This window comes from Halichoerus grypus, chromosome 10 (assembly GCF_964656455.1).
Source record: "Halichoerus grypus chromosome 10, mHalGry1.hap1.1, whole genome shotgun sequence".
Taxonomy (NCBI): Eukaryota; Metazoa; Chordata; class Mammalia; order Carnivora; family Phocidae; genus Halichoerus; species Halichoerus grypus.
The window spans coordinates 47,804,349-47,828,559 of NC_135721.1; the positions used below are offsets into that span (position 1 = coordinate 47,804,349).

Consider the following 24,211-nt stretch of genomic DNA (forward strand, 5'->3'; position numbering starts at 1 on the left):
GCTGCCCGGCCTCCAACCCGCGGGAAAAGAAAGCTTCATTGAGCAGGCCGGGGGAGGGTCGGCGGTGGGGGGTGGGGGGAGGTGGAGCGGCCGCGGCCAGCTCCACGGGGGAGGGGAGGACCAAAAGGAGAAGAGGAGGGAACTGGCCAGGGAGGAATGGAAGGAGAAGGCGGAATGTGGGAGGGCGCAAGGGGACGTGGGAGGGACGAACGGAGAGGGGGGGAGAGAGGGGGGGTCCAGTCTCCCCTGGCCGAGCACTTTTTTTGGGAAGTCCTAGGACTGATCTCCAGGACCTGGATTCTTCTCCCAGCCCCTAGAGCCCCGCTCAGCCAAAGGTAGGGGAGTCACGCTGCCGCGGGAGGAAGGAGAGTTTCGGATGGAGAGGATGGTGGTGGGACCACGGAAAAGGGGTGATGCAGGATGGGGTCGAGGGGAACCAACCAACAGAGGGTTTTATCATTGTTTAAAAAAAAGAGAGAGAGACACAAGAAGAGTGGAGTGAGGAGGCACATATTTGGCGGGTGGGGGGTCTGCAGGGTGTTCCAAATAGGGCAGCGGCCAGGGCCCTAAGCCTGGAGGCTCCTCTGTGAGGCCCTACCCCTGGGCCCCCAAGCCAAAATGTCCCCAGAACAAAGCTGTCCTGTTGTGTTGTTTGTCTGAGTTGGGGAAAGCATGTTTGGGGGGCCCGTTGCTGGAGAGGGGCTGTTCTCAGTCCCAGACAGAGGGAAGGCCTTGGCTGAGGAGCTGATTGGCGCCCTGGCCTCCGGTTGCCCAGTGACAGCGATGGCAGTGTTGGCAGGAGGTTTGGACAACCCCACCCCATTCCCCCTCCCAGCTTGAGGCCTGGCCCTCCTGGGCCCCTTGACCCTGCAGGGCATGTGAGAGCCTGTGTGCTGGGTAGGGTGTGCAGGGGGTTCTCGGTGCATCCTGGTCTCTGCCGGCTCCGCTGTGGAATCTGCCCAGACAGGATTCTGGGCTTGGCTCCCAATCAGAGAACCTAAGATCTGAGGGGCTCCTAAGCCCCCTGGCCTGCTTCTCTCCACAATCAGTAGCTGTCTGTCCTCTGTCTGACTGGCTGAATGGAATCATCTAGGCTCCTGCTGCCACCCCTCCTTGGCTCCTGCCAGGCCCTCTCCCCACCTGTTGCCTGCGTCTCTCCATTGCTCTGTGCGCTGGCTCTCTCACGGTCCCCTTCTATCCGTCTTCCACATTGTCTCTCTCTGCTGTCTCTTTGTTTGCTCCCCTTTCGTTCCCACAGTTTCCCTTCCTCTCACATCCTGTCTGGGTCTCCCTCTGGCTCAGTCTCTATCTCTTTCTCTCAACCATTCTCTGCCTCTTGGTCTCTAATCATGGTCTTTTGATCTTTGGGTCTCAGAGCAGTGGGTGGGGATAATGGAGGTGATGATGACAGAGCTAGGAAAGGTCCTTGTGAGGCAGAACAGCTGATGGTGAGGAAGAGCCTCTCTATCTCTGTGTCTCTGTCTCTCTCTCCCTCTCTCTCCCCCCTCCCTAGTCTGCACCTCTCGGGCTCTGTTTCTGGTCTTATTGAGTTTGTGTTTCTTTCTCACTTAGTCCCTGGGTCTCTGGCTTTCTCTCACACGGTCTCTTGTCTCTGTCCTTTTCAGGGTTCTGTTCCTCTCCTGACCTCTCTCTGCGACCCAGGCCCGGCTTGGTCTCGCTTTCTCTCACACACTCTCTCTCTGGGGCCCCCAGGCCTTCCCTGCCATGCGACATGTCAGAACCTGCCCATGGAGCCCATGGGGGCTGCTGCTGTCCCTGCTGTGCAGCTCCTGCCTGGGGTCTCCATCCCCGGCCACGGCCCCCGAGGACAGGGCTGGCAGCCAGGGGCTGCGGTTCCGGCTGGCCGGCTTCCCCAGGAAGCCCTTCGAGGGCCGCGTGGAGATCCAGCGAGCTGGCGAGTGGGGCACCGTCTGCGATGACGACTTCACCCTTCAGGCTGCCCACGTCCTCTGCCGGGAGCTGGGCTTCACAGAGGCCACGGGCTGGACCCACAGTGCCAAATACGGCCCTGGAACAGGTGAGCAGTGCTCCATGCGTGGCCTAGGTATTGCCTTAAGGCAGGGAGAGGGAACACCAGGCCAGGCGCAGGCAGCCAGGACACCAGAAACAGCCAGTGTCAAGTAGAGCCGTGGTTGACAGTCAGTTCTCAGGCCTGCATGACCTTAGGCTGGTCAGCGCCTTCTCTGAACTTCAGATGCCCTATGTGCAAAATGACTAGGCGATCTCTAAGTGCCTTTCTTCGGCAAACGCATGATTCCACAAAGACACATGCAAGGACAGCCCTGATACAGCTGAGCCCTGTCCGAGTGAAGCACAGCTGGTTTGATGGAAAGCTGAGAGCAGATAAATGATGTCTGGATGTCCCCAACCAGAAGGGATCACAGATACCGCAGCTGACAAAATCGGATTATAGGCAAGAGCGGAAACCAACAAGCTGGAACTAAGTTTTCTTAGAACTAAGCTTTCTGACTAAGCTTTCTTGGAACTCACAAGTATAAACTCTTAGGACAAGAATGAATGTGGGTAGTAGGGGCTTAGGAGGAATTCTGAGACCTGAAAGTGCTTACATTGTATGAGCCCACAGAAGGATTGCCGGACAGAAGCCAGTGCAGTCTGCAGCGCATCCCCCACTCCCCACTGGCTGGACCACTTCTGGAATAAAGTGTCCCTTGTAGGTGCCACATTTAAGAGAGACAGTAGAAAATGGAAATGCTTTCAGAGGAGAGCTGCCCAGATGTGAAAGATTGGAAGCCAAGTTTCAAGAGGGAATAGCTGAAGAAACCAGGGGTGTTTGGTATGAAAAGAAAAAGCTTTGGATAGCATTTACCTGAAGGTTGTCTTCAAATATGAGGACAGTCATTTGGCTGAGGGAGTTTTCTGGATGGCAGCAAAGGACTGAATCAGACCTGGTGGGGCAAAGTCATAAAGAGTCACGAGGACTTCTGTGATGGTTCCAGTGGCCTGGTGGGGCAGGAAGTAGGCATCCCAGCAGAAGCTGGGTAAGTCCTGTCAGGAGGTGCATGATGGGTCCCTGCCACTGGCTGGGACAGACGAGTCACATTGGGTGGAATCCCATGTGGATTGCGTCCATCCAACTTTGAGAAGTCAGATATTCATTTCAGTGTGGTCCAGGGAGCAATGTAGCAGCACAGAAAGGGCAGGCCCATGGGAGAAAGCGAGGCTGAGGTGAAAAGATCTTAGATTTCCAAGTCTCACAAATGGCTTAAACCCCTAAGTCCCCGTGTGTTGGCTGTGTAGTCTTAGGCAAGTTACTTAACTTCTCTGAACCCCAATTTCTTTATGTAAAATGGTGGCAGATCTAAGAGTAATCATGTATATGTATACATAGCAGAGTGCCTAACACACAACAGGTACTCGATAAATTGTAGCTATCACTGAATAGGTCAGGACTGATCAGAAATTCAGTGTTGACTCTTGATTGTTTATTCACCATACCAACTTCTTGAGTTTCCCCCAGATCACCACTGACCCTCCATCAATCCTGTGCTCCCTTTAACTCCCAGGGTGTCCTGTCTCTTGCACACCCATTATCTTACCGGAAAAACGGGATCATCATGGCCAGATGCAAGGCCTGTATGCTCACTCTCCCCAAAATCCCCATCACCTCCCTCCCTCCTCCATCCTGCCTCCACAAGCCTCTCTACCCCCCATCTCTCTCTCCACAGGCCGCATCTGGCTGGACAACCTGAGCTGCAGTGGGACTGAGCAGAGTGTGACTGAATGTGCCTCCCGGGGCTGGGGGAACAGTGACTGTACCCACGATGAGGATGCTGGAGTCATCTGCAAGGACCAGCGCCTCCCCGGCTTCTCAGATTCTAATGTCATTGAGGTCTGCCATTCATACACACACACACACACACACACACACACACACACCCCACCCAGGATGACCAGGGTGGTTATATGTGGTTAGAGGGGATACTAGAAGGTAGGGGATCCCATATGCCCCACAGGCTAATTTGGGTTGATGGGAGGCTTAGGGGGTGGGGACAAAGGATAGAGCTAGACATATTAAAGCCCAGGTTTGTTTTAGCATTGGCATTCAAGTTACGAAGCCTGGCATGAGCCTCTCCAGCTTCATCCCTGGTCCCCAGGGCATCCCTTGCTCTCCCTCCTTTCAGGTGTTCCTGCTCTCCTGGAACATCTCCCTTCCTAATCTCTCCTACTGCTTCCATACCACTTCCTCTGTGAACTGCTCCCTCATGCTGGGGCCGCCTTGGGCGCTCCTTCCCCAGCTTCCTCAGCACCCTCAATCGCCTCTCAGAGCACATGCCCTTCCTTCCACTCTCGTGGTCCAGGAGAGTCAGTTCATCACAGACAGCAGGCATGCCTCCCAGCCCTGTGGCAGCCCCTACTCGCCACGGGCTTTACAGCAAGCACATGATCAGGGGTCCGTGAGGGTGGGAGGACATGTAAAAGGCGCCACTGATTCTCTTTCCTCTGCTTGTGGTCCCATCCCAGGTAGAACAGCACCTGCAAGTGGAGGAGGTGCGACTTCGACCGGCCGTGGGGCGGGGCAGGCGGCCCCTGCCAGTGACCGAGGGACTGGTCGAAGTCAGGCTTCCCGAGGGCTGGTCGCAAGTGTGTGACAAAGGCTGGAGCGCCCAGAACAGCCACGTGGTCTGCGGGATGCTGGGCTTCCCTAGCGAAAAGAGGGTCAACACGGCCTTCTACAGGTGAAGGGATGTGGGCGCTGAGTGGAGCGGACTGGGATTGAGGGGTGCTCACTAAGGGGTGGTGTCTCGACCCCCGGGAGGGTCCGGGGCTCTGCAACAGTGGAGAAATATGGAGGCCCTTTCGAAACTGGAGAGTTGAGACATCTTCTGGGGCGGGTGTGAACTGGGGCAAGCAAAGCTCCTGCTCTCTCGGGTCCGCAGCCGGGGCGGGGCGAGTGGCGCCGGTCGCGGGTCGGTGCCCATGACGCCATCGGTTGGCAGGCAGACTCTCCGCGCCTCGGGGCGCGCGCCGAGCCTCGCGAGGCCACGCCCAGCGGCCGGCAGTCCCGGGGGCTGTTACGGTTACGGCGCCGGCGCGGCCCCCGCCGTCCGAGCTCAGGGAGCGCGCGGCCGCGCCCTGCGGAGGCGGCGCCTGGGTGTGTCCAGCGCGGGCCTGGGCGCGCGTGTCCCCGCCAGAGAGCCAATCCCCGAGGGTCGGAGGGTGCGGGGAGAGGTCGGGCCCTGCCCTCGGGAGCCCCCGGGACTCCTAGCAAGTTTTCCAGAATATCCTTCGGCCGAGACTCCCGGCCCTCTCCACCTGCCCTGGAGCCCTGGTGTACGCGCTGGCTTCCAGAGTGACGGATCACACCGGTGAACGGCTCTGTCCTTACGGCGCCTCGCTACTCTGGAGAATCTTATGCAGTCCTTTTGAGGAGTTTAGAAATCTTTACAGTCTCTCTGTAATCTACTACGCAGGATAAAGTGCTAATTTGTTTTCAGCTCTTCCTTAGTTGAGTTTTGCAGAAAGACCTCTTGACATCCAGGTGAGCTTCCATTGGGCAGATATGGTCCGATCAGGGCAGGGTGCAGTAGAAATGCTCAACTTTGGGTAGAGCATGCCCAGACTTGGTATTGACTTTCTGTTGAGGAAACACCCCACTGTTCATATTGAACTGGTAATCATCTAAGACCAATTCAGATCTTCCCTTATCCTTGATACTAATAGAAAAGCCTATTTGAACCTAAATCTATGTTGAGTTTACCCTATTAAATTAGTTGGATACATCATTTAAAAACCATTAAAAAGCCACCATGAACCCATGAGATTATCCTGAATCTTGACATTATTTTCCATTTGTCATCCCTCCCAGCTTCCTCTGGAGGATATACATGATAGCTATGCCTTCTGCCTTCATCACAGTGAAATGTTCAAAACCAAAGTCTAACTCTTCCTTACTCATCAAGTCTTTACTCATTAGTTGTGAAATGTTTTTTCCATTAATTGGAAACAGACTGAACACTACGATGACGTAGCCAACATTTCACCATTTTATCTATAATGAAATCATGGGAGATTTTGTTAATCTCCCTTAAAATCCAGATATATTATGTTCATGGCCATTCTCCAGTCTTCCAATTTAGTAATCTTATCAAAAAATGAAATCATGGTGGTTTGAGCTAATTTTTACTGAAATCCTTCTAGGTCTCTAAGGATCTCCATATATTTTCCTCACTGTTCACAAACTTTCCATTTAATAATGTATTCTAGAATATTATTCTTTAGATTAAGGAATCATTTTTCTTCTTTTTGAAAGTCAATACATTATCCAACCTCTAGTCTTCTCCACACTTGCTCTGATTTTCCTTGCCTTGGCTCTCGGCACATCTGAAAGTTCTTTCAGCCCCAAGGAATATACTTTATCTGGTCTAGAGACTCAAACTGTTTTAAAACAGCTGTGTGCTGTGCTCCTTTACTGCTATCTGTCTTCGGTTATATTTCTTTCTCTGTGCTGTTCTTTACCTTCCCTAACCCAAACATCAGGTTCTGAAAGATTCGTACAATTTAAAAAGCAGAGATTTCAGTGACGAGGCTAGCGTGAACAAAGGGGAAGAGACCCATTCGTCCAGTATTTATTTATTAGTGTCTACGGTGTGCCAGGGACTGTTGAAGACACTGGGGATTCAACAGTAGGCAAAAGAGACAAAAACCCCTGATCTCATGGACTAGGGAAGAACTGGAAAATAGTAAAATTTTAAAATGCAAGGATGGCAAAGCGTGTAATCAATAAAAATAAGGCAGGGAAAGAGTTAGGAAGTCGAAGTAGGATTGCAGTTTTAGATAAAGCGGTCAGAGAAGGCCTCTTTGAAAAGGCATCATTTGAGAAAAGATTTAAGGGAGGTGAGGGCACAAACTGTGTAGAAATCTAGCCAAGCATTTACAGGAAGAGGGATCATAAAAGATCCTAGGGGGCAGGGGAGGGGTAGAGGGAGGGAGAAGGCACTCTTGTCACGCTCCTGGAGGCCACTGGGGCTGCAGCTGAGGCAACAAGAGAGAAAATGACAGAAAGGTGATATAGGAGGAGATCGGGAAAGAATGGGGAGCCTGATCACGTAGGGACATTTGAGAGACTGGTTTGTTCTCTGTGTGAGATAAGGTTTTGAACAGAGGTGTGACATCTGACTTCCATTTTTAAAGTATTATTTTGGCTGTTTTAAAAATAGACTGTAAGGGATGCAGTAGAGTCAAGGAGGCAGAGAAATTAGTTAGGAGGTTATTGTCTCCTGAAAGCCAAGTAAAGAAAGTGAGAGGTGATGGTGACCAGTGAGAGTGGTGAAAAATCACATTCTGTGTATGGCTGAAGGTAGAGCCAACAGGATTTGCAGATGGATTTAATGTGGTATGAGAGAAGGAGAGGAATTAAGGTTCATTTCAAGGTTTTGAGCCTGAGCTAAGTATGGAGTTGGCCTTTTCTGATAAGGAAGACAGTGGGTGGAGCACATTCTGTGTGAGGAGGGGATGGGGGACACTGAATATTAAAACTTGGTTTTGGACCTGTTAAATTTGAGGTTCTCTAAGACATTGAAATGGTGAGGCTGAGTAGGCAATTGGGTATATGACTCTAGAGTTCAGTTGAATAAAAGTATTACAAGCCCTGAAACTGGACAATGTCACCAAGGGAGTGAGTGTAAACAGGAAAAGAGGGGTCCAAGGACTGAACTGAGAGCTTAAATGTTATGAGGTCAGGAAGATAAAGTGAACACGCAAACAGTGAAGTGAGGTAGAAAGAAAACCAAGGGACTGTGGTGGCCTGTAAGCCAAGTAACGGGCTTCAAGGAGGAGAGGGAGAGAGTGATCACCTGACTCAGTGCTGCTGGTGGGTCTAAAAGAACAAGGACTGAGAAACAAAAGCTGGATTTAGCAAAATGGAGTCATTGCTGACCCAGACAGAGATGACAGTGACTAGGATATTTTTCAAAAGATGGTTGACTAGAGTAGAAGGTTGTGCTGAAAAATAATGGAAGGAAGATCTGAATTACTTAAGAGCCAGAAAATGGAACGCTTTTCATGCCAGATTAGACAGTTTCATCTTTATCTTATGACAAAATTAAAAATAAAAGTATTTGTATGGGACACTGATAAATTAAGACCAGTGTTGTTAAAGTGTACCCAATAGTAGTGAATTGGAGAGAGGAGGTTCTAGATGCAGTAAGGCTAGTTAGGAGTTTGTCATAAAGTTGAAGCTGATTCGGAGGGTGACAACCAAGAGGGAGGGGGATGAACAGCTGTAGGATGACTGGTAAAAGAAAATAAGAGAAGACATACAGGAAATGACCCTGAAGCTGCTGGAAAGAAGGATGGTGTGTGCCATCAGGCACCTCTGGGCTTCAAGGTAATATGCACTAGCTTTCCAAGTGAGCCATCCTCGGCAAGTTTGAAACCCAGCAGTTATCCCTAGGTATGCATGGTCTGAAGTAACTTGCAGAGATCAGGAGTATCTGTGTAGATATTGCAATCCATTACTGAATCTGGGATATGAAGGCTGGAGAAGGACACATACTAAGAAGAGAGATCATCTGTAGTGAGGAAAGGGGTTACAGTAGTCCTGGGAGATTCTGTGATGGGGATATGATCTAGATTTCCTTTCACAGGTCACATCAGACAAAGGGAGCATTCTCACAGGTAATACCATCATAAAGGATAGGCAAGGTCATTACGAAGAACTCCACCTTCCTTAGAGAAAGAAGATACATCGGCTAGCTTTTAGAGGAAACCAGTAAGATTTTGGGAATGATAAAATCAGAACATGATGCATTTATCATTTTTCCACTTGGTTTTATAGTCTGCCCTAGAACACGTGAAAGTTGTAGAATTTTAGAAGAGGAAAAGAATGTAAAGATAATTGAATCATTTACTGTCCTTTTGCAGGCAAAGAAATTGAGGTTCTAAGAGCTCAGGGGCTGAAAGCTATTTATTGAACTCCTGCTATTTGAAAAGCACTGTGCAAGGTGCTGAGAACACAGAGGTGATGAGAGATCACGGAAGACCTGACAGGCTACTACGTTAAGGATTTGGGTCTTTATAATAAAAGCCCTGGGAAACAAGTGAAGTGTTTTCATAAGGAGGGCTGTAAGAGGCCATGATGAGGTTTGGGGCTCCAAAAAATCACTCTGACAGCATTTCTGAGAATGGTTTGGAGAAGAACAAGAGTGGATGGACTGGAGACGTGTTTAGGAAGTAACACTGACAGGACTTGGTTATGGACTGACTTTGGGAGTCAAGAAGAGAAGGTTAACTCTTAGGTTTCTGGAGTGGATTTTACTGAAAGAATTGTGGGTTTATTTTTTGGACCTACATTACATTTTAGAAAACTCTGAGACATCTAAGTAGAAACATCAAGAAGGCAATGGAATATACAAGGTTAGGTGTAAATGAGAACGTATAAAGAGAGGATATGGAATGATAGAATGCCTCAGACAGGACTCCAAAAATTTAAGTGACTATCTAGAGGAGGAGCCTGTGAAGAAGGCCAAGAGAGAGCAACCAGAATTAGGAATCAAACCAGACTAGTAGTGTTGGGACAGCCAAGGAAGGAGAGAAGATGAGAACAGCAGTGTCAGATGCTACTGAGAGGTAAATAAGATGAAGATTGAAACTGTCTACTAGATTTATTATCGCAGAGTGATGGGGAAAACCAGAAAAGAGCAGGTTAAGGAATGAGTGGTAAGAGAGAGAATATAGAAGTGGAGCGTTGACAACTCTTGACAGTGTTTTCTATGAAGAAGCGGGGAGATATGGGGTGGAGGCTGTGTGGGGGAGGTGTAGGGGAGATCTGAACATGTTTAAAATGATTCAGTTGAGGAGAGATTGTATGTGACTTCTCAACTGAGGAGAAGAAAAGATCCTAAGGGATGGAATTCAGAAACATTGGGGGGAGTGGCCTTAGAGACGAGAGATAGAATGAGAAGAGGGTGCACAGATGTAGGTACATTTTGATGGTTGAAGAAACAAATGATAGGAGGAAACGAGCACATTTGTGAATGAACGAGTGTAAATAAAGACAGATATCAGTACTGGTCCTAAACAAGCACCAGGTTCTTAATATAATCTATATTGTACCTTATATATAACTAGGTATGCCATATGATATTTTCTGAGTACTTGTTGGAGGATCAAGATAATCTTGAAAGAAAACACAAAATATATTTCATTTTAGACAGATCTGAGAAAAAGACATTTGGAGAAAAAGTTTCACACTATACTTGTATGATGAGAGGTTCTAACTCTTAGTAATGTCTCAGGAAAGGGACCTGAGAGTTATTGTACACTCTTTTCTAGGAATGTTGGACATATTGGATATTTTGATAAAAAGACCAACTAAATACATCCTCAGGAAGAAGCCAGGGCAGGAAATACCAAGCAACTGCAGTGCTCTTTCAAATCTACATATTAACATCCTAGTACATCTGCACACAGTATATTATGTCCAGATAGGACTCCTCAAGAGAAAACAGCAGAGTAAGAACATGTTTAAAGAAGGGATAAGTACAATGATAACAGGGAGTCCCATAAATTTATAAGAACAGACAGGCAAAACCTGCATTCATCTGTACGTAGTTGGACAGGACAGAGAGGGAGCAAAATTAAAGTCTTTGAAATCAAAGGGAGAAGGAGAGGAGAAACAGACCCAGTTTCCAGACATTAGACTTAAGGCAACCTCTTGAAGAAGAAAATAGGTCAAATATTTAGGCCAATTAAAAAGAAATAAAGTTTTAGAACTTATTTCTCTGGAAGTAAGTCTGGGAGCTGAACTTGGTTTGTGAATGACTAAAGCATATGGGATTTAATTTAGGCAGGAAGGATGGTGGCATCCTAACCCACCTGGCCTCATGTTCCCCAGTCAAACCAAGTTAACATCCTTGGACATCCAGCCTTGGTCCTGGTCCACAGGCCTCAAACCTGGAAATGCCAGAAGTCAGAGAGAATCCAAGAATAAAAGACAGTCAGCCTCCCTATAACCAGGCCAGTTCTCTCTCCTTGCCTGGTCATTCTGACAATCTTAACAGTCCTAACACCTTCCTACTTATACCCTTCCTCATAGCCCTCCCCTCGGGTTTAGATCAACCCTGATATTGACCCTAGTCCCATTACCCCTCTGCCCCAGCCTAATTTCTGTGGATGCTGGTATAGGGGCGCTATCAGCCTGAGTCCAGGTGCCTCACTGCTGCTCATCACCCTGGTCATGGGCATGTGAAGCCAAACAGCTGTGAAGGGTTGAGTCTTGGGAGTATCTCATGTTATAACATCCTGCTGACTTTCCAACTTCCCTGTTGGAAAAGAAATTTGCCCTTGGCCCCAGCTGCACCAGCCTTTCCCACTTGGTTCTAGACTGATCTTGACTCTTCTATTGTCTTATCCTCACAGAAAGTTGAGGAAGCGAGCGGCCAAAGCCTCGGCCCGACACCCCAAGCCCCTTGGAAGGTAATGGGGCAAGAGCCCCGGGACCTCCTGCTCGCCCCTGTGGCCCGAGGAGGTGGATGGATGGAAGGCAGCCTATCCATGTCCATCCCAGAACCCAAGCTAACGAATTAGGGATGTAACTGCAAATGGCCATTCCTGGGGATGGGGAGGCAGGCATGGGGATGGGCAAGCTTTGATCTTAGGGTGCCCAGGGAGGAAATAATGTAGGCACGGCTGAGGAGAAGCCTCCTCCTCCTTATACTTCCCCCAAATAGCTTAGACTCCAGCCTCAGCCGCCTGCATGCTTCCTACCCCCTACTCTTCACCTGCCCCCCAGTTCACCCACATTCCCCTTCTCTCTGCTCCCTTTCCCTCTTGTCCCCTCTCCCCTCACCCCCTGGACTGACTAGATTTCTCATCACTGTTGTGGAATCCAGAGAGCAACCTGAGTTCCTAAAATGGAGTTCAGTGGTGTGCAGCAGTCAGTAGGGGTGGAAAATCTGGCCCCCTTCACTTTACTCCTTCCCACACTCTGCATAAAGTGTCCTTCCTGGGCCACGTACCTAACCACTACCTCCACTAACTTCTTTCTCCTTTTTTCAGACCAATCACCAAGTTTAAAGTCAAACCCAAACCCCGAGTGGGCAGGGGATCAATCAAGAGGTAAATGAAGTTCAGGCTGGGTGTGAGGAGAGGGAGAGCGCAGTGATGATGAGTCAGGGCAATGGGGCTGTGGCCAGGAAGGGGTCCAGGACGCCCCCACCAAGACATGGCAGAGCAGCAGTAACTGTTACAAACCACCTTCCAGATGAGTCACTGAAACATAAAGTGATGCTGGCCCTTATGTTGGTTTCTGGGGAACTATGCTTGTCACAGGATTTTTGCAAGTCCCTTCTTCCACATGCTTATTTATCTTCCCCCAGTGAATTCTAGCAGATCCTCTGGCACTTTTGTCCTTCAGAAGCCACACTTGCCTCTCCCTCAAGAAGTTCAGTTTGCCTAAGGGATCCATGTTCCCCACTTACCTTTATTTGATCAATTTTTTAAAAATAATACGTGCTACCAGCTTGGAGGTGAGACTCAGGGTCCCCTCTGAAACCTTTGCCAGGGATGGGTTCAGATTATAGTCCGTGTGTCTCTGGCCCAGTTGACACAATGAGGCTCCCCATTCCCCAATTTTCTCATGGGTTCCCTCAGAATTCAAGGGAGTGGAAAGCTTCCACCCCAGCGATTACCTCTCACTAGGCTTCCAAAGGCCATTTGCATGTGAGAAGTCTCCCCAATAGCTTCTTCAGCAGTGGCTGAAGACGAAGAAAATCCATCCCTTTCTTCCGTCCCCTCCTCTGTTCTGCACATTCTAGGATCACCCAGTGGTCCCCTGGTGGCCCTCCTTCCCCAGCTCCTCCTTCTGGTGGCTTCAAAGGAGCTCGGAATTTGGGGGTGTTCTTGTAGTGCCTTCTAGCTAAGGGTCATCTGTGCCCAACATGGCCATGCTCTGGTCTTCCCTGAACCCCAAACTCAACTGCACACTGCTGTTTTTACTGTGTTCCTTGTGGAGAAAGGGGAGGAGAAAGTTTAAAAGAGCAATCTCTTTTTCCTGTGATGGCCTCTTTGACTTTTATTTTCAGCCACACAGGACTTTGGGAGAGTACCTGATCTGTCTGAGCTTCAGAATCCACTGATCCTGAGCCTCCAAAGGTATTCTGTAGAGTCTCCAGGCTTCCTTTGTCTGTTGTATTTATAAACTTCTCCTCTTCTCTGTGTCCTCTAGCCAGTGACTTCAAGTCGTCAGAACTCTTCCTTCCTCTGACATCAAGCGATGGGCACGTTACTACAATAACTCATTGCCAATCCAGCCTCGCAGGCTCACTTCACCAATACGAGCCCTTCTCCCGGGACACTGCTCTCATCGCGTGCCCCACTGCCATCTCTCACTCTGTTAGTGTCAGTAAACAAGCCCCCTCGATCTCACAAGTCATCTCTCCTAAGTGCTTCCAAGTTTTAACGTCTCTAGTTTAGTCTCATTTTCGTGCTTGGGTGGCTACGGAACATTCTGTTACATTTAAATCGCAGAAACATGGACTACCTTATTAAAGCTCAGCTCAGGTCTGGAGAGATCTCTACCATTCCATTCTGTTGTGCGTATTCACTCCCCTCTGGCCATGTGGTCTCTAACTTGTGTCTGTCTTACATTTCTACATCTTCATTCCCACATATGCCAGCCCAGTCCTTCCCTGTGTCCACATTCTGGTATATTCTTCTCATAACTACCCATCACATTCTGGCCTGGAAGACTCTCTGGCCTCAGAGAAGCCATGTAGACCCAAGACTGACTCACTCCTTTACATCCTGACCCCGATTCAGATCTCAGCCTCCGCGTAATAGCAGGCTGTGCACCCCCCGCTGGCTCTTCAGGCTTCCTGTTTGTGTCAGCCACTCCTTCCTGCCCATCTCTTTCAGCCGGGCAGTCCTGGCTTGCCCCCCTCTCTCTGCACAGCAGTCTCAACCCCAGCCTCCGTTAGGGCCAGCAGCCTGAAACCATTTGGAGCAAGGTTTCTGTCAGGCAAGTCAAGACTAGCTGTCCTGCCCAGAGAGGTCTCGGCTGCAGGTCCCCCCCAAATCCTCCTGTCTGGGTAATCTGGGCTTTTTCAGCCTGGAAACTTGCCCGTTCCCTTTGTCTCTATGGAGGGAAATGCAGCAGAGAAGAGGGGAAGAAGAAGGGATAAAATGGTCCCGAAAGGTTGGGGGATGGTGGAGGCATGGAGGGGAGGAGGGTTGTGGGCAAAGAGGTAGGAGCATTGTTTTACCCTACTGCACCCCACTCCTGTCCCCCCAGGCTGCTGGCCCAGCGGCAGCAACACTCCTTTGGTCTGCATGGGGTGGCGTGCGTGGGCACCGAGGCCCACCTCTCCCTCTGCTCCTTGGAGTTCTATCGTGCCAATGACACCACCAGGTGCCCTGGGGGGGCCCCTGCGGTGGTGAGCTGTGTGCCAGGCCCTCTCTACGCAGCGTCCAGTGGCCAGAAGAAGCAACAACAGTCAAAGCCTCAGGGGGAGGTGTGTGAGACAGTGACTATAACCTTCCCCACCCCAGGTGGAGAACCCCATAGCCTAGCCACCCCCTGACTAAGCACAGCCCTGACCTTTGAGGATAGAGAGGAACCTCTCTCCAGGGGGTGGGCCACAGACCTGAGACCACCCCCTCCCTCCCACCAGAATCTCATTCATCTCCCAGGTCTACTTAGCCCTCTGTGCTGATGTTTCCATTCACTGCTTTTGGGCACATCTCTCTCCTCTATAGACCCGAGTGCGTCTAAAGGGTGGGGCCCACCCTGGAGAGGGCCGGGTGGAAGTCCTGAAGGCCAGCACGTGGGGCACAGTCTGTGACCGCAAGTGGGACCTGCAGGCAGCCAGCGTGGTGTGTCGGGAGCTGGGCTTCGGGAGTGCTCGAGAGGCTCTGAGTGGTGCCCGCATGGGGCAGGGTGAGGGGGATGAAGATGGGAGGAAGAGGGAAGGAGAAGGTACACACTCTCCTGGGGGGTACATTCCTTGGGAAGGAGACCCCGAGGCAGACAGTGAAGGTCCAGTTATAACCTCCTGGTCTTTGGCCTCTCACCCTAGGCATGGGTGCCATCCACTTAAGTGAAGTTCGATGCTCTGGACAGGAACCCTCCCTCTGGAAGTGCCCCCACAAGAATATCACAGCCGAGGACTGTTCCCATAGCCAGGATGCTGGAGTCCGATGCAACCTGCCCTACACTGGGGTAGAGACCAAGGTCAGTTTTCTTTCCAGTTCAGTTCAGGGATCTTGCATCCTCTCCAGCCCTGGTCATGATGTGCAGCCTGACAGCTTCCCAGCCCACTGTCCCAGGCCCCCACCATCCGGCAGCTCCCACCCAGTGCCCCCACTTGCCAGCCCTTATGTGCCTCTGAATCACCCATCAGCCACACGCCTGCTGCAAAAGCTTACCCAGAACTTCCATTCTGTGTCACTACAGATCCGACTCAGTGGGGGCCGCAGCCGACATGAGGGGCGAGTGGAGGTGCAAATAGGGGGACCTGGGTCCCTTCGCTGGGGCCTCATCTGTGGGGATGACTGGGGGACACTGGAGGCCATGGTGGCCTGTAGGCAACTTGGACTGGGCTATGCCAACCATGGCCTGCAGGTGAGTGGGGGAAGGGAAACCAAGGCCTTTGCCTCCAAAGCCTGTGTTTGGGGTAGAGGACTGTGGAAATGAGTCCCTTGGCCCAAGAGGCTGGATGGTGGGGCTCACAGAAACACCAACATATGTTCCCAGGAGACCTGGTACTGGGACTCAGGGAATACCACAGAGGTGGTGATGAGTGGAGTGCGCTGCACAGGGTCTGAGCTGTCCCTGGACCAATGTGCTCATCACAGCACCCACATTGCCTGCAAGAGAACAGGAACCCGCTTCACTGCTGGAGTCATCTGTTCTGAGAGTGAGTGAACCCAGGGAAGGGAGGCTCTGGGCCACCCCCTTGGAGAGAAAAAGAGAGCTGTAAGCTGGAGGGGTACTCCTTGCCTGTGAAGAACCAGCCTCTCCCCGCCACAGGGGGAGGAGAGGCACCCCCGTCTGCCCCCCGCCCCCAGCACTGACCTCCCACACTCTGTTTCCTTCCTGGGGGCAGCTGCATCAGATCTGCTGCTGCACTCGGCCCTGGTGCAGGAGACGGCCTACATCGAGGACCGGCCCCTGCACATGCTCTACTGCGCCGCCGAAGAGAACTGCCTGGCTCGCTCGGCCCGCTCGGCCAACTGGCCCTACGGCCACAGGCGTCTCCTCCGGTTCTCCTCCCAGATCCACAACCTGGGACGAGCGGACTTCAGGCCCAAGGCTGGGCGCCATTCCTGGGTGTGGCACGAGTGTCACGGGTGAGGGGGCGAGCCGAAGGGCAAGGTCACTGGAGATGGGGCAAACCCGCTGGGGGCAGGGAAGGCAACAGGGGTCCCCTTGTCCCCACAGGCACTACCACAGCATGGACATCTTCACCCACTATGATATCCTGACCCCCAATGGCACCAAGGTGGCTGAGGGCCACAAAGCTAGTTTCTGTCTAGAAGACACTGAATGTCAGGAAGGTGAGTTGGGCCTCGAACAGACGCCGGTACCTCCATCCCACAGCCTTGCCTCACACTGACATATGCCAATCCCTCTCAGATGTCTCCAAGAGGTATGAGTGTGCCAACTTTGGAGAGCAGGGCATTACTGTGGGTTGCTGGGATCTCTACCGGCATGACATCGACTGCCAGTGGATTGACATCACAGATGTGAAGCCAGGAAACTACATTCTGCAGGTGCCGGGGGCCTGAGATCCAGCTGGCAAGTGGGAGGAATGTTTGTTAAAGACACCCTTGGATTTGAGGACTGCAACTGGTTATGCTGCCTTTCTCCCACTCACAGGTGGTCATCAACCCCAATTTTGAAGTAGCAGAAAGCGACTTCACCAACAATGCAATGAAATGTAACTGCAAATACGACGGGCACCGCATCTGGGTGCACAACTGCCACATTGGTATTTGGTGGGAAGAGGAGCCCAGAGAGACTGGGGGATGGGAGGGAAAGACCTTCATTCTCGTCTGCCTAAGTTGGTTCTGTGTCTTCCCACCCACCTCTGGATCTCCCAGCCTCTCCACTTCTACCCACCCTTCCCCACAATGGGTCTGTTTCCCCACCTAAACTGCCCATTCACCTTGTAGGCGATGCCTTCAGTGAAGAGGCCAACCGGAGGTTTGAGCGCTACCCAGGCCAGACCAGCAACCAGATCGTCTAAGGTGCTGCCACCCTCCTCCGCAAACCACCACTGGCCCCTAAGGGCGGGGGTCTGAGGCTGCCATTACCTCAGGAGCTTACCAAGGAACCCCAGATATCAGCAGGCCAGCCGCACTCATCCAGTGTGCGCTATGGAGGTGGACTGTCAAGCCGAGGTTATCGCCCTCCTTCCTAGGCCAGCTGCCGGATCTGTGGCCAAGCGTGGGGAATTTTTGCTCCCAGGCCCAGCACTGAGCCAAGCACACGACAAAGAGCAGCACCTGATTAACTGCCCAGAACAACAGACAGCAGCAGCTGGTTTTCTTGAATAGGGAGGTCAGAATGGTCAGCTCCAGTATCTCCCCTCAGTTGAGGGGGGGATACAGCTTTACCTCTAGCCTTTTTGTGGGGGAAAAAATCAGTACCCCCCCCCTTATTTTTGACTATAACATGATGCTAGGTATAATTTTATTTTATATAAAAAGCATTTTTATGATTCCTCAGAGCCCAGGGATTGGTGCTGGTGGTTGGAGGGACCTGCCCCCCACTGGTTCATTTAATCCTCTGTCCAGGTACCCTCAGAGCCTAGGCCAGGAAAGCAAGGTGGAAATCAGAGCAGGAGCCTCATACTTCTGCTGACCCACTCATTCTGTGACTTCAGGGGTCACATATAAGGTCAATGTTTCCGGTCCCCGCCGGATGCGCACTGCCAGCTGGGATTGGGTTCGAACAGCTTCATAAATATCTTCAGCGTTTTGTACCAGCTGCTCCCCAATGGCCAAGATCACATCACCCGGCCGTAGACCAGCCCTATGGTGAAAGACAGACAGAGAGAGAAAGGAGGGAATAGACAGCCCAGTTCAAGGGCACATGCACACCTCACCCATCCCCACCTCACAAAGCAGTCTCTCCCTCACCGGTGTGCAGGGGAGTCCAGGATGACTTTATGGATGAGCACACCATGCTGAACATCAGGAAAGCTTGGTTCTCGAAGCTGTAGTTCAGCAAGGATGCTGAAAGGACAGAGATCACTCTGTTAACCACACCAAGGCACTCTCCCCATCTTACGTTCACCTCAAATCTTGCATCAGCACACTGACAACTGCATGGACAAGGGCATGCACTAGATACTCCGGATACAAAGGCAACTGGCTTTCTGCCTTCTGGAAGTTAGGAAGTGGGACATGTATATAAAAGGTAACTAATTCCAAGTGATACATAGTGTTAAGACAATAACACTAATGTCATTCTAGAATTCTAAGAGAAACTTTAAGGAGAGAGTAGAACTTAAAAGCTGAGCCTAGAAGAATGGTTCTGGCATTTAACTATATAAAGCAAGAACAACATAAATAAAACCATGGGAGTAGGAAATCAGGTTGGCTGGAACAGAATATATTCATGTAAGAAGCCAGATCTGGAAGGTTAAATTGGAGACAAATGGAAAATGGCCCCTAAATACCAGGTTAATTAAGTTTTTAAATCAAAGCAGTAACAGGATGCAATCAATCTGGTAGCAGGCGTACAAGATGGATTGGAGTGAGAAAGTCAAGATCATGAGAGAGAACAGCTCTTCTGATAGCTCCAAGTGTGAGGCAACTTATCTTAGATAAAGATAAAATTGAGAACAAAGCTCAACAGAAGTGCCAGTTGCCCACAACTGAACACACTGGTGGTCCTACAGGTCACTACCCCCAAAGCTCATACCTGGGAGTCAGGGTCAGCATCATCACCCCAATGTAGCGGCGCTGGGACCCACTGATTCCAAACCAGGAATCTGTGATAGAGGGACAAATGAGCCTCACCCAGTTACCTCCTTCCTTCCCCAACCCTTTCCTCCCAATAGACAGCCCCCCAGCAAAGCCCAGTGAATGCCCCTCCCACCACTTAAAGGAATCCCCCCCACCCCCCCGCCAAGCCAGGCTCACTCTTCTTTTCCCCACGATGCAGAAACTCTCGAAGGCGATCAGAAGGGATGGCAAAAGAGATTCCAGCTGTGACCTTCATGGTATTCACTCCAATCACCTCCCCATCCTGCAGGGATAGAGCCCACTATTCCCTAGCCCAGACACATAGTAGGAGATGGGACTACCTGAACAAGAGTAGCTGGGAGTATTGGGGAGTTGGGGAGACCTTGCTGGATTCTGGGAGATAGCCAACAGGAGAATGCTCAGAAACTTAACCAAACATCATTGAATTAGGGGAAGCACACCCCTTCTCACACTGACCTGGGGCAGGGATTCTTGGAAAGAAGGATGTCCCACTCACCAGGTTAACCAGAGGACCTCCAGAGTTTCCAAACTGCAGGACAAGGAGAAAATATGGAAGAGATCCAGGGACTCTATGTCTGGGGGCATGACCAGGATGTAGGCACTTTCTCCAAATTTTCTCCTTTCCCAGCCCAACCTCTGTATGTAGGCTCATCCACCATCTATCACAGTTGGTGCCTGCACCCCACAGCCTCTCCCCCAACCCCCAACCTAGTTTGTCATTTCTCTTATGTCAGAACGCACATCAATAGCTGCATCAGTCTGGATGTATTCCACATTTGTTTGGGGGAGGCCCAGGTCTCTGGCTGGACGCTGAGCAGAGCTGACAATGCCAGAAGTGATCGTATTCTGCAGTGCAAAGGGACTTCCCATGGCAACAACAAACTCCCCTTGCCGGACATCGGCTGAGCGTCCCAGGGGTAGTGTGGGGAGAGGTTCCTGAGGGGAGAATGGGTACAAGAGACCTGTCACCTGGAGATGTGACCAAATTCACAGCCCCAACCAGACCCAGCCTGCCCAGACCCCCACCTTGGTCTGAATCCTCAGCGTGGCAATGTCTGCCACGGGATCCACAGCTGTGACCATGGCCTCATACGTGTCACCGCTAAGCAGCCTCACACGGACCCGGCGCCGATCAGCCACCACATGAGCGTTGGTTACGATGAGCCCGTCGGCAGCCACCACGAATCCTGAGCCATTCGAGATAGGGACTTCGCGGCCCGAGAAAGGGTGCCTGGGATGGGGGGAAAGCAAGGATGTAAGGAGGCTCAGACCCCTGCTCGCCCGCCCTCTAGCCCGCGGTTTGGGTGCCTTCTGCTCTTCCCCACCGTTACCGGCCCAAGATCTCGATATAAACCACAGCAGGTGCTGTCTTCTCCACCACGTCTGCGATGAAGTTGTACTGGCTCCGGGGAGAGGTGGGCGGCGAGCCAAGGACCGAGGCGAGGACCGCTGGGGGACCCCGACCCCCGCCCCACAATAACAACAGCACTGCCCCCCCAGCGCCCAGCGCCACCGCCAGCCATACGCGCAGACGGGTTCCAGGGGTCCCTGAGACCTCCCGGGTCCTGGGATCTGGGGTCCCTGCAGTCAGCCGTGCTCGGGAATCCCAAGTCCCCGACGTCAGACACGTCCGTGGTTCAGGGACCCCCACAGACAACCGGGCCAGGAGACTGGGGGTCCCATAAGTCACTCGGGCCCGAGGGTCAGGAGTTCCTGACGTCAGCAAGGCCCGGAGGTCAGGGGTCAACAGGGGTCCCTTCCCCCAGCGAACCCCCCCCAAAGCCCGCCATCCCCGGAGGTTCCAGCCTGCACCCCGCCCCGCCCTCAGTGCAGCCATCAGCTCCGCCTCGGCTGCCTCCTCGCCCGCCCTACACAGAGGCGGCGCCCTGGCTGCGAGCTAGCGGACCGAGGGACGCGGGGCACGTCGGTACCTGAAGTCCTCCAGAAGTGCACGCCGGGACCCAGGATTCCAGGAGGCCGACTCCGCCCCCGCCCCGCGAATGCCGGGAGTTGTGGTCCCCGCGGGACGCGAGTTATGAGGTGGCCCAAGGGCCCGCGAGGCATGCTGGGACACTAGCCCTTCCGGGGCGCCTCAAGACCTCGGGTGCCGGCACCCTGGGCGGATGCCCGAAGACTCCGCCTTCCCAGGAGCCCCTGCGGCGGGGCGCGAAGATGGCGGCGGCGGCCGGACAGCCCTAAAGGAGCAGCAATGGATCCTTCCCCGGCGCTAGGGCCGGAGCGGCTCTTTGACTCGCACCGGTAAGAGCCCTGGCGTAAAGAGGCCGGCTCCCGCGTCCACGCGGGCTTCGGCGCCCGATCACCCCGCCTTTCGCCCCCAGGCTCCCGGGTGACGGCTTCCTGCTCCTCGCGCTGCTGCTCTACGCTCCAGTCGGGTTCTGTCTCCTCGTCTTGCGCCTCTTTCTTGGGATCCACGTCTTCCTGGTCAGCTGCGCCCTACCAGACAGTGTCCTTCGCAGGTAACGACCTGGGGGTTCCGGGAGGGTCTGGGCTGGGCCCGGCCCGAGGCCGTGAAGTCACCATTGCCTGCGCCCCCAGGTTCGTGGTGCGGACCATGTGTGCGGTGCTGGGGCTCGTAGCCCGGCAGGAGGACTCCGGACTCCGGGATCACCGCGTCAGGGTCCTCATTTCCAACCACGTGACACCTTTCGACCATAACATAGTCAACTTGCTCACCAGCTGTAGCACCGTGAGTGGGGGCGAAGCCGAGAGCTCCACGGGGCGGTTCCCTGGGGCCCAGCTCGGCTCCCCTTTGCCCGCCCGCGTTTCCCTTGGGGACCACGAAATACTGAGCCTCACCCCTAATCCCGCTTCTTTATCCCATATGTCAGTTTTTCTCACTTCCCAATGTTCTTTTCTTGCTTTCTCTTTTCTCGATTCCCAGCCTCTACTCAATAGTCCCCCAAGTTTTGTGTGCTGGTCTCGGGGCTTCATGGAGATGGATGGGCGGGGGGAGTTGGTGGAGTCACTCAAGAGATTCTGTGCTTCCACGAGGCTTCCTCCCACCCCTCTGCTGCTATTCCCTGAGGAAGAGGCCACCAATGGCCGGGAGGGGCTCCTGCGCTTCAGGTGGGTGAGCACAGGTATCGGTCTCCAGCTGGGTAGGTGGTCAGGCTTGGGGGCCCTTGAGTTTTCAGTTTTCAGCCCTACCTCTTACGCCCTAGTTGATTTCTTTTCTGTTCGCTTTTAGTTCTTTTCCCTTGTATCTCTATTCCTCATTTATCTACTTGTACAGTTTGACAGTTTTCTGTTCTGAGTCAGGTGCTGACCGGCTGGCTAGAATCCCATCCTACTTTCTCTTCCATCTTCCAGTTCCTGGCCATTTTCTATTCAGGACGTGGTACAACCTCTTACCCTGCGAGTCCAGAGACCCCTAGTCTCTGTGGTGAGTGTGTGTTGGACAGGGAATCTCTGGGGCTTGGAGGGTAAGTTTCCCACTCCTGGCCCAGGCTTAGAACTCACTTCATGCCCTCCCTCCAGACGGTGTCCGATGCCTCCTGGGTCTCAGAACTGCTGTGGTCACTTTTCGTCCCTTTCACAGTGTATCAAGTAAGGTATTAACTGTCTTCACTTTTTGGTGGCTGGGAGAAGCTCACCTCAAGGTCAGGGAGGTTGCCTCTTCCCTGTCCATTTGCAGATTGTTTAGTAACAAGGTTCTATCACAGAGGCAATACAAAGCGTTCTCCCCACCCTGATCACAACTGTTACATGAAAAGAAGTATCAAAGGGGGAGAGGGTGATAGCCTCTACCTAGATGCACACAACATGGTCCTGGATTTTTTTTTTTTGCAGGTGGCTCCCTCCTGTTCATCGCCAGCTGGGGGAGGGGAATGAAGAGTTTGCCATCCGTGTACAACAGGTGGTAGGGTACACAGACAGGGTGGAGGTGGGGTTTTTCCTTAAGGGTAGAAGGAGGAAGTCTTGAGACCTTGACAGTTTCAACCTTCCAATTCTCCCTAGCTGGTGGCCAAAGAATTGGGCCAGACAGGGACACGACTCACTCCAGCAGACAAAGCAGAGCACATGAAACGACAGAGACACCCCAGGTTGCGCCCTCAGTCAGGTATGTGGTCTCTGTACACAAAGTTGTTTGGGTTTTCTCGGCCTCTTGTGATTCCCTTCCTATTCCTGTGCTAGTCAGCCTCTCCTTCCTCCCAGTTCTCCACTCACCATGTTTCGGATTTCTTTTTTGCAGCCCAGTCTTCTTTCCCTCCCTCCCCTGGCCCTTCTCCTGGTGTGCGGCTGGCAGCTCTGGCTCAGAGAGTCAAGGAGGTTTTACCCCATGTGCCACTGGGCGTCATCCAGAGAGACCTGGGTATGGGAAAGGGTAGCCTCGCACAGGAGACAGGCGCAGAGAGGAAAAGTGGGTGGTGAGGGGAGAAAGCGAGCAAGGAAACAGACTCCCTTCTTCTCTCTTCCCTTCTCCCCAGCCAGAACTGGCTGTGTAGACTTGACCATCACTAATCTGCTTGAGGGAGCTGTAGCGTTCATGCCTGAAGATATCACTGAAGGGACCCAGTCCCTTCCCACAGCCTCCGCCCCCAAGGTGAGACCCAGGAAATGGTTAGGTCCAGGACTAGGGCTGGGATGGGCAGTCTACATACTCCCTATCCTTGATGTCTCTTTTTTGATCCTGAGACCCTAGCACGGTGCCTCTCTTGCAAAGTAGGCATTCGATGCGTGTTTAATGATGATGACTTCGCAAGCCCTCTGACATTGTGATCACCTCAGTTCCCCAGCTCTGGCCCGGTGACCCCTCAGCCCACAGCCCTCACATTTGCCAAGTCCTCCTGGGCCCGGCAGGAGAGCCTACAGGAACGCAAGCAGGCACTCTATGAATATGCGAGAAGGTGAGGGGCTTAGAGGACAGTGGGTAGGAAGGGGCAGGTTGGAGAAGAGAGCTAATTATAGGGCTAATGTGGCAAAGCCCACACAATGTCTTCTTCCTATGTCTCGCAGGAGATTCACAGAGAGACAGGCCCAGGAGGCTGACTGAGCACAGGATGGCACCCAGAGCCGCAGGACGGAGACTGGGGGCAGCCCTCACCCAACTTACAACTGGCTGGAAGGGTGGGTGGTAAAAAGGGAGGGATGGGGCTCCCCCCAAAATCATATTAAATTCAGGGTTTTCACTCAAGGTCTCTGTTGCCTCTCTGGGGCTCAAAAGCCCACTGAGCAGGTTCTTTTTCCCTTGGTTGGGGGGAACAGGGGTGAGAGC

The 24,211-nt window shown here is 52.3% G+C and overlaps 3 protein-coding genes across 8 annotated transcripts; 2 read left to right on the forward strand and 1 right to left on the reverse strand.

Moving 5' to 3' along the window:
• The first annotated feature begins 219 nt into the window (after positions 1-219).
• On the forward strand, positions 220-17,711 carry LOXL3 (lysyl oxidase like 3). 5 transcript variants are annotated; one of them, XM_036087576.2, is made up of 16 exons: positions 220-335; positions 1,626-2,038; positions 3,708-3,871; positions 4,504-4,718; positions 11,401-11,457; positions 12,040-12,099; positions 14,273-14,492; positions 14,737-14,917; positions 15,057-15,211; positions 15,434-15,601; positions 15,734-15,896; positions 16,086-16,329; positions 16,421-16,536; positions 16,616-16,752; positions 16,859-16,970; positions 17,155-17,711. In XM_036087576.2, exons 2-16 carry the CDS (start codon positions 1,726-1,728, stop codon positions 17,226-17,228), a joined length of 2,379 nt encoding a protein of 792 aa, XP_035943469.2. In that variant the 5' UTR covers positions 220-335; positions 1,626-1,725; the 3' UTR covers positions 17,229-17,711. The 5 variants fall into 5 exon arrangements, with proteins under 5 accessions (XP_035943469.2, XP_077912509.1, XP_077912510.1 ...); XM_078056383.1 differs by lacking the exon at positions 11,401-11,457 and having other exon boundaries at positions 227-2,038; XM_078056384.1 differs by lacking the exons at positions 11,401-11,457; positions 12,040-12,099 and having other exon boundaries at positions 227-2,038.
• HTRA2 (HtrA serine peptidase 2) lies at positions 17,658-20,836 on the reverse strand. Of its 2 annotated transcripts, XM_036087587.2 has the most exons (8): positions 20,307-20,827; positions 20,002-20,206; positions 19,717-19,911; positions 19,472-19,504; positions 19,132-19,237; positions 18,911-18,980; positions 18,124-18,219; positions 17,658-18,016 (listed from the first exon to the last, which is right to left on the reverse strand). In XM_036087587.2, the coding sequence occupies exons 1-8, from the start codon at positions 20,810-20,812 to the stop codon at positions 17,851-17,853; spliced, it is 1,377 nt and encodes a 458-aa protein (XP_035943480.1). In that variant the 5' UTR covers positions 20,813-20,827; the 3' UTR covers positions 17,658-17,850. The 2 variants fall into 2 exon arrangements, with proteins under 2 accessions (XP_035943480.1, XP_035943481.1); XM_036087588.2 differs by lacking the exon at positions 19,472-19,504 and having other exon boundaries at positions 20,307-20,836.
• A 232-nt stretch (positions 20,837-21,068) lies between these two features.
• AUP1 (AUP1 lipid droplet regulating VLDL assembly factor) lies at positions 21,069-24,130 on the forward strand. Its single transcript, XM_036087589.2, is given in 13 exon segments — positions 21,069-21,137; positions 21,140-21,234; positions 21,315-21,452; positions 21,532-21,682; positions 21,878-22,062; positions 22,306-22,378; positions 22,474-22,547; positions 22,786-22,852; positions 22,954-23,056; positions 23,189-23,308; positions 23,424-23,539; positions 23,725-23,843; positions 23,953-24,130. Coding segments are annotated over 13 exon segments (1,317 nt in total). The 5' UTR covers positions 21,069-21,098; the 3' UTR covers positions 23,990-24,130.
• The last annotated feature ends 81 nt before the right edge of the window (positions 24,131-24,211 follow it).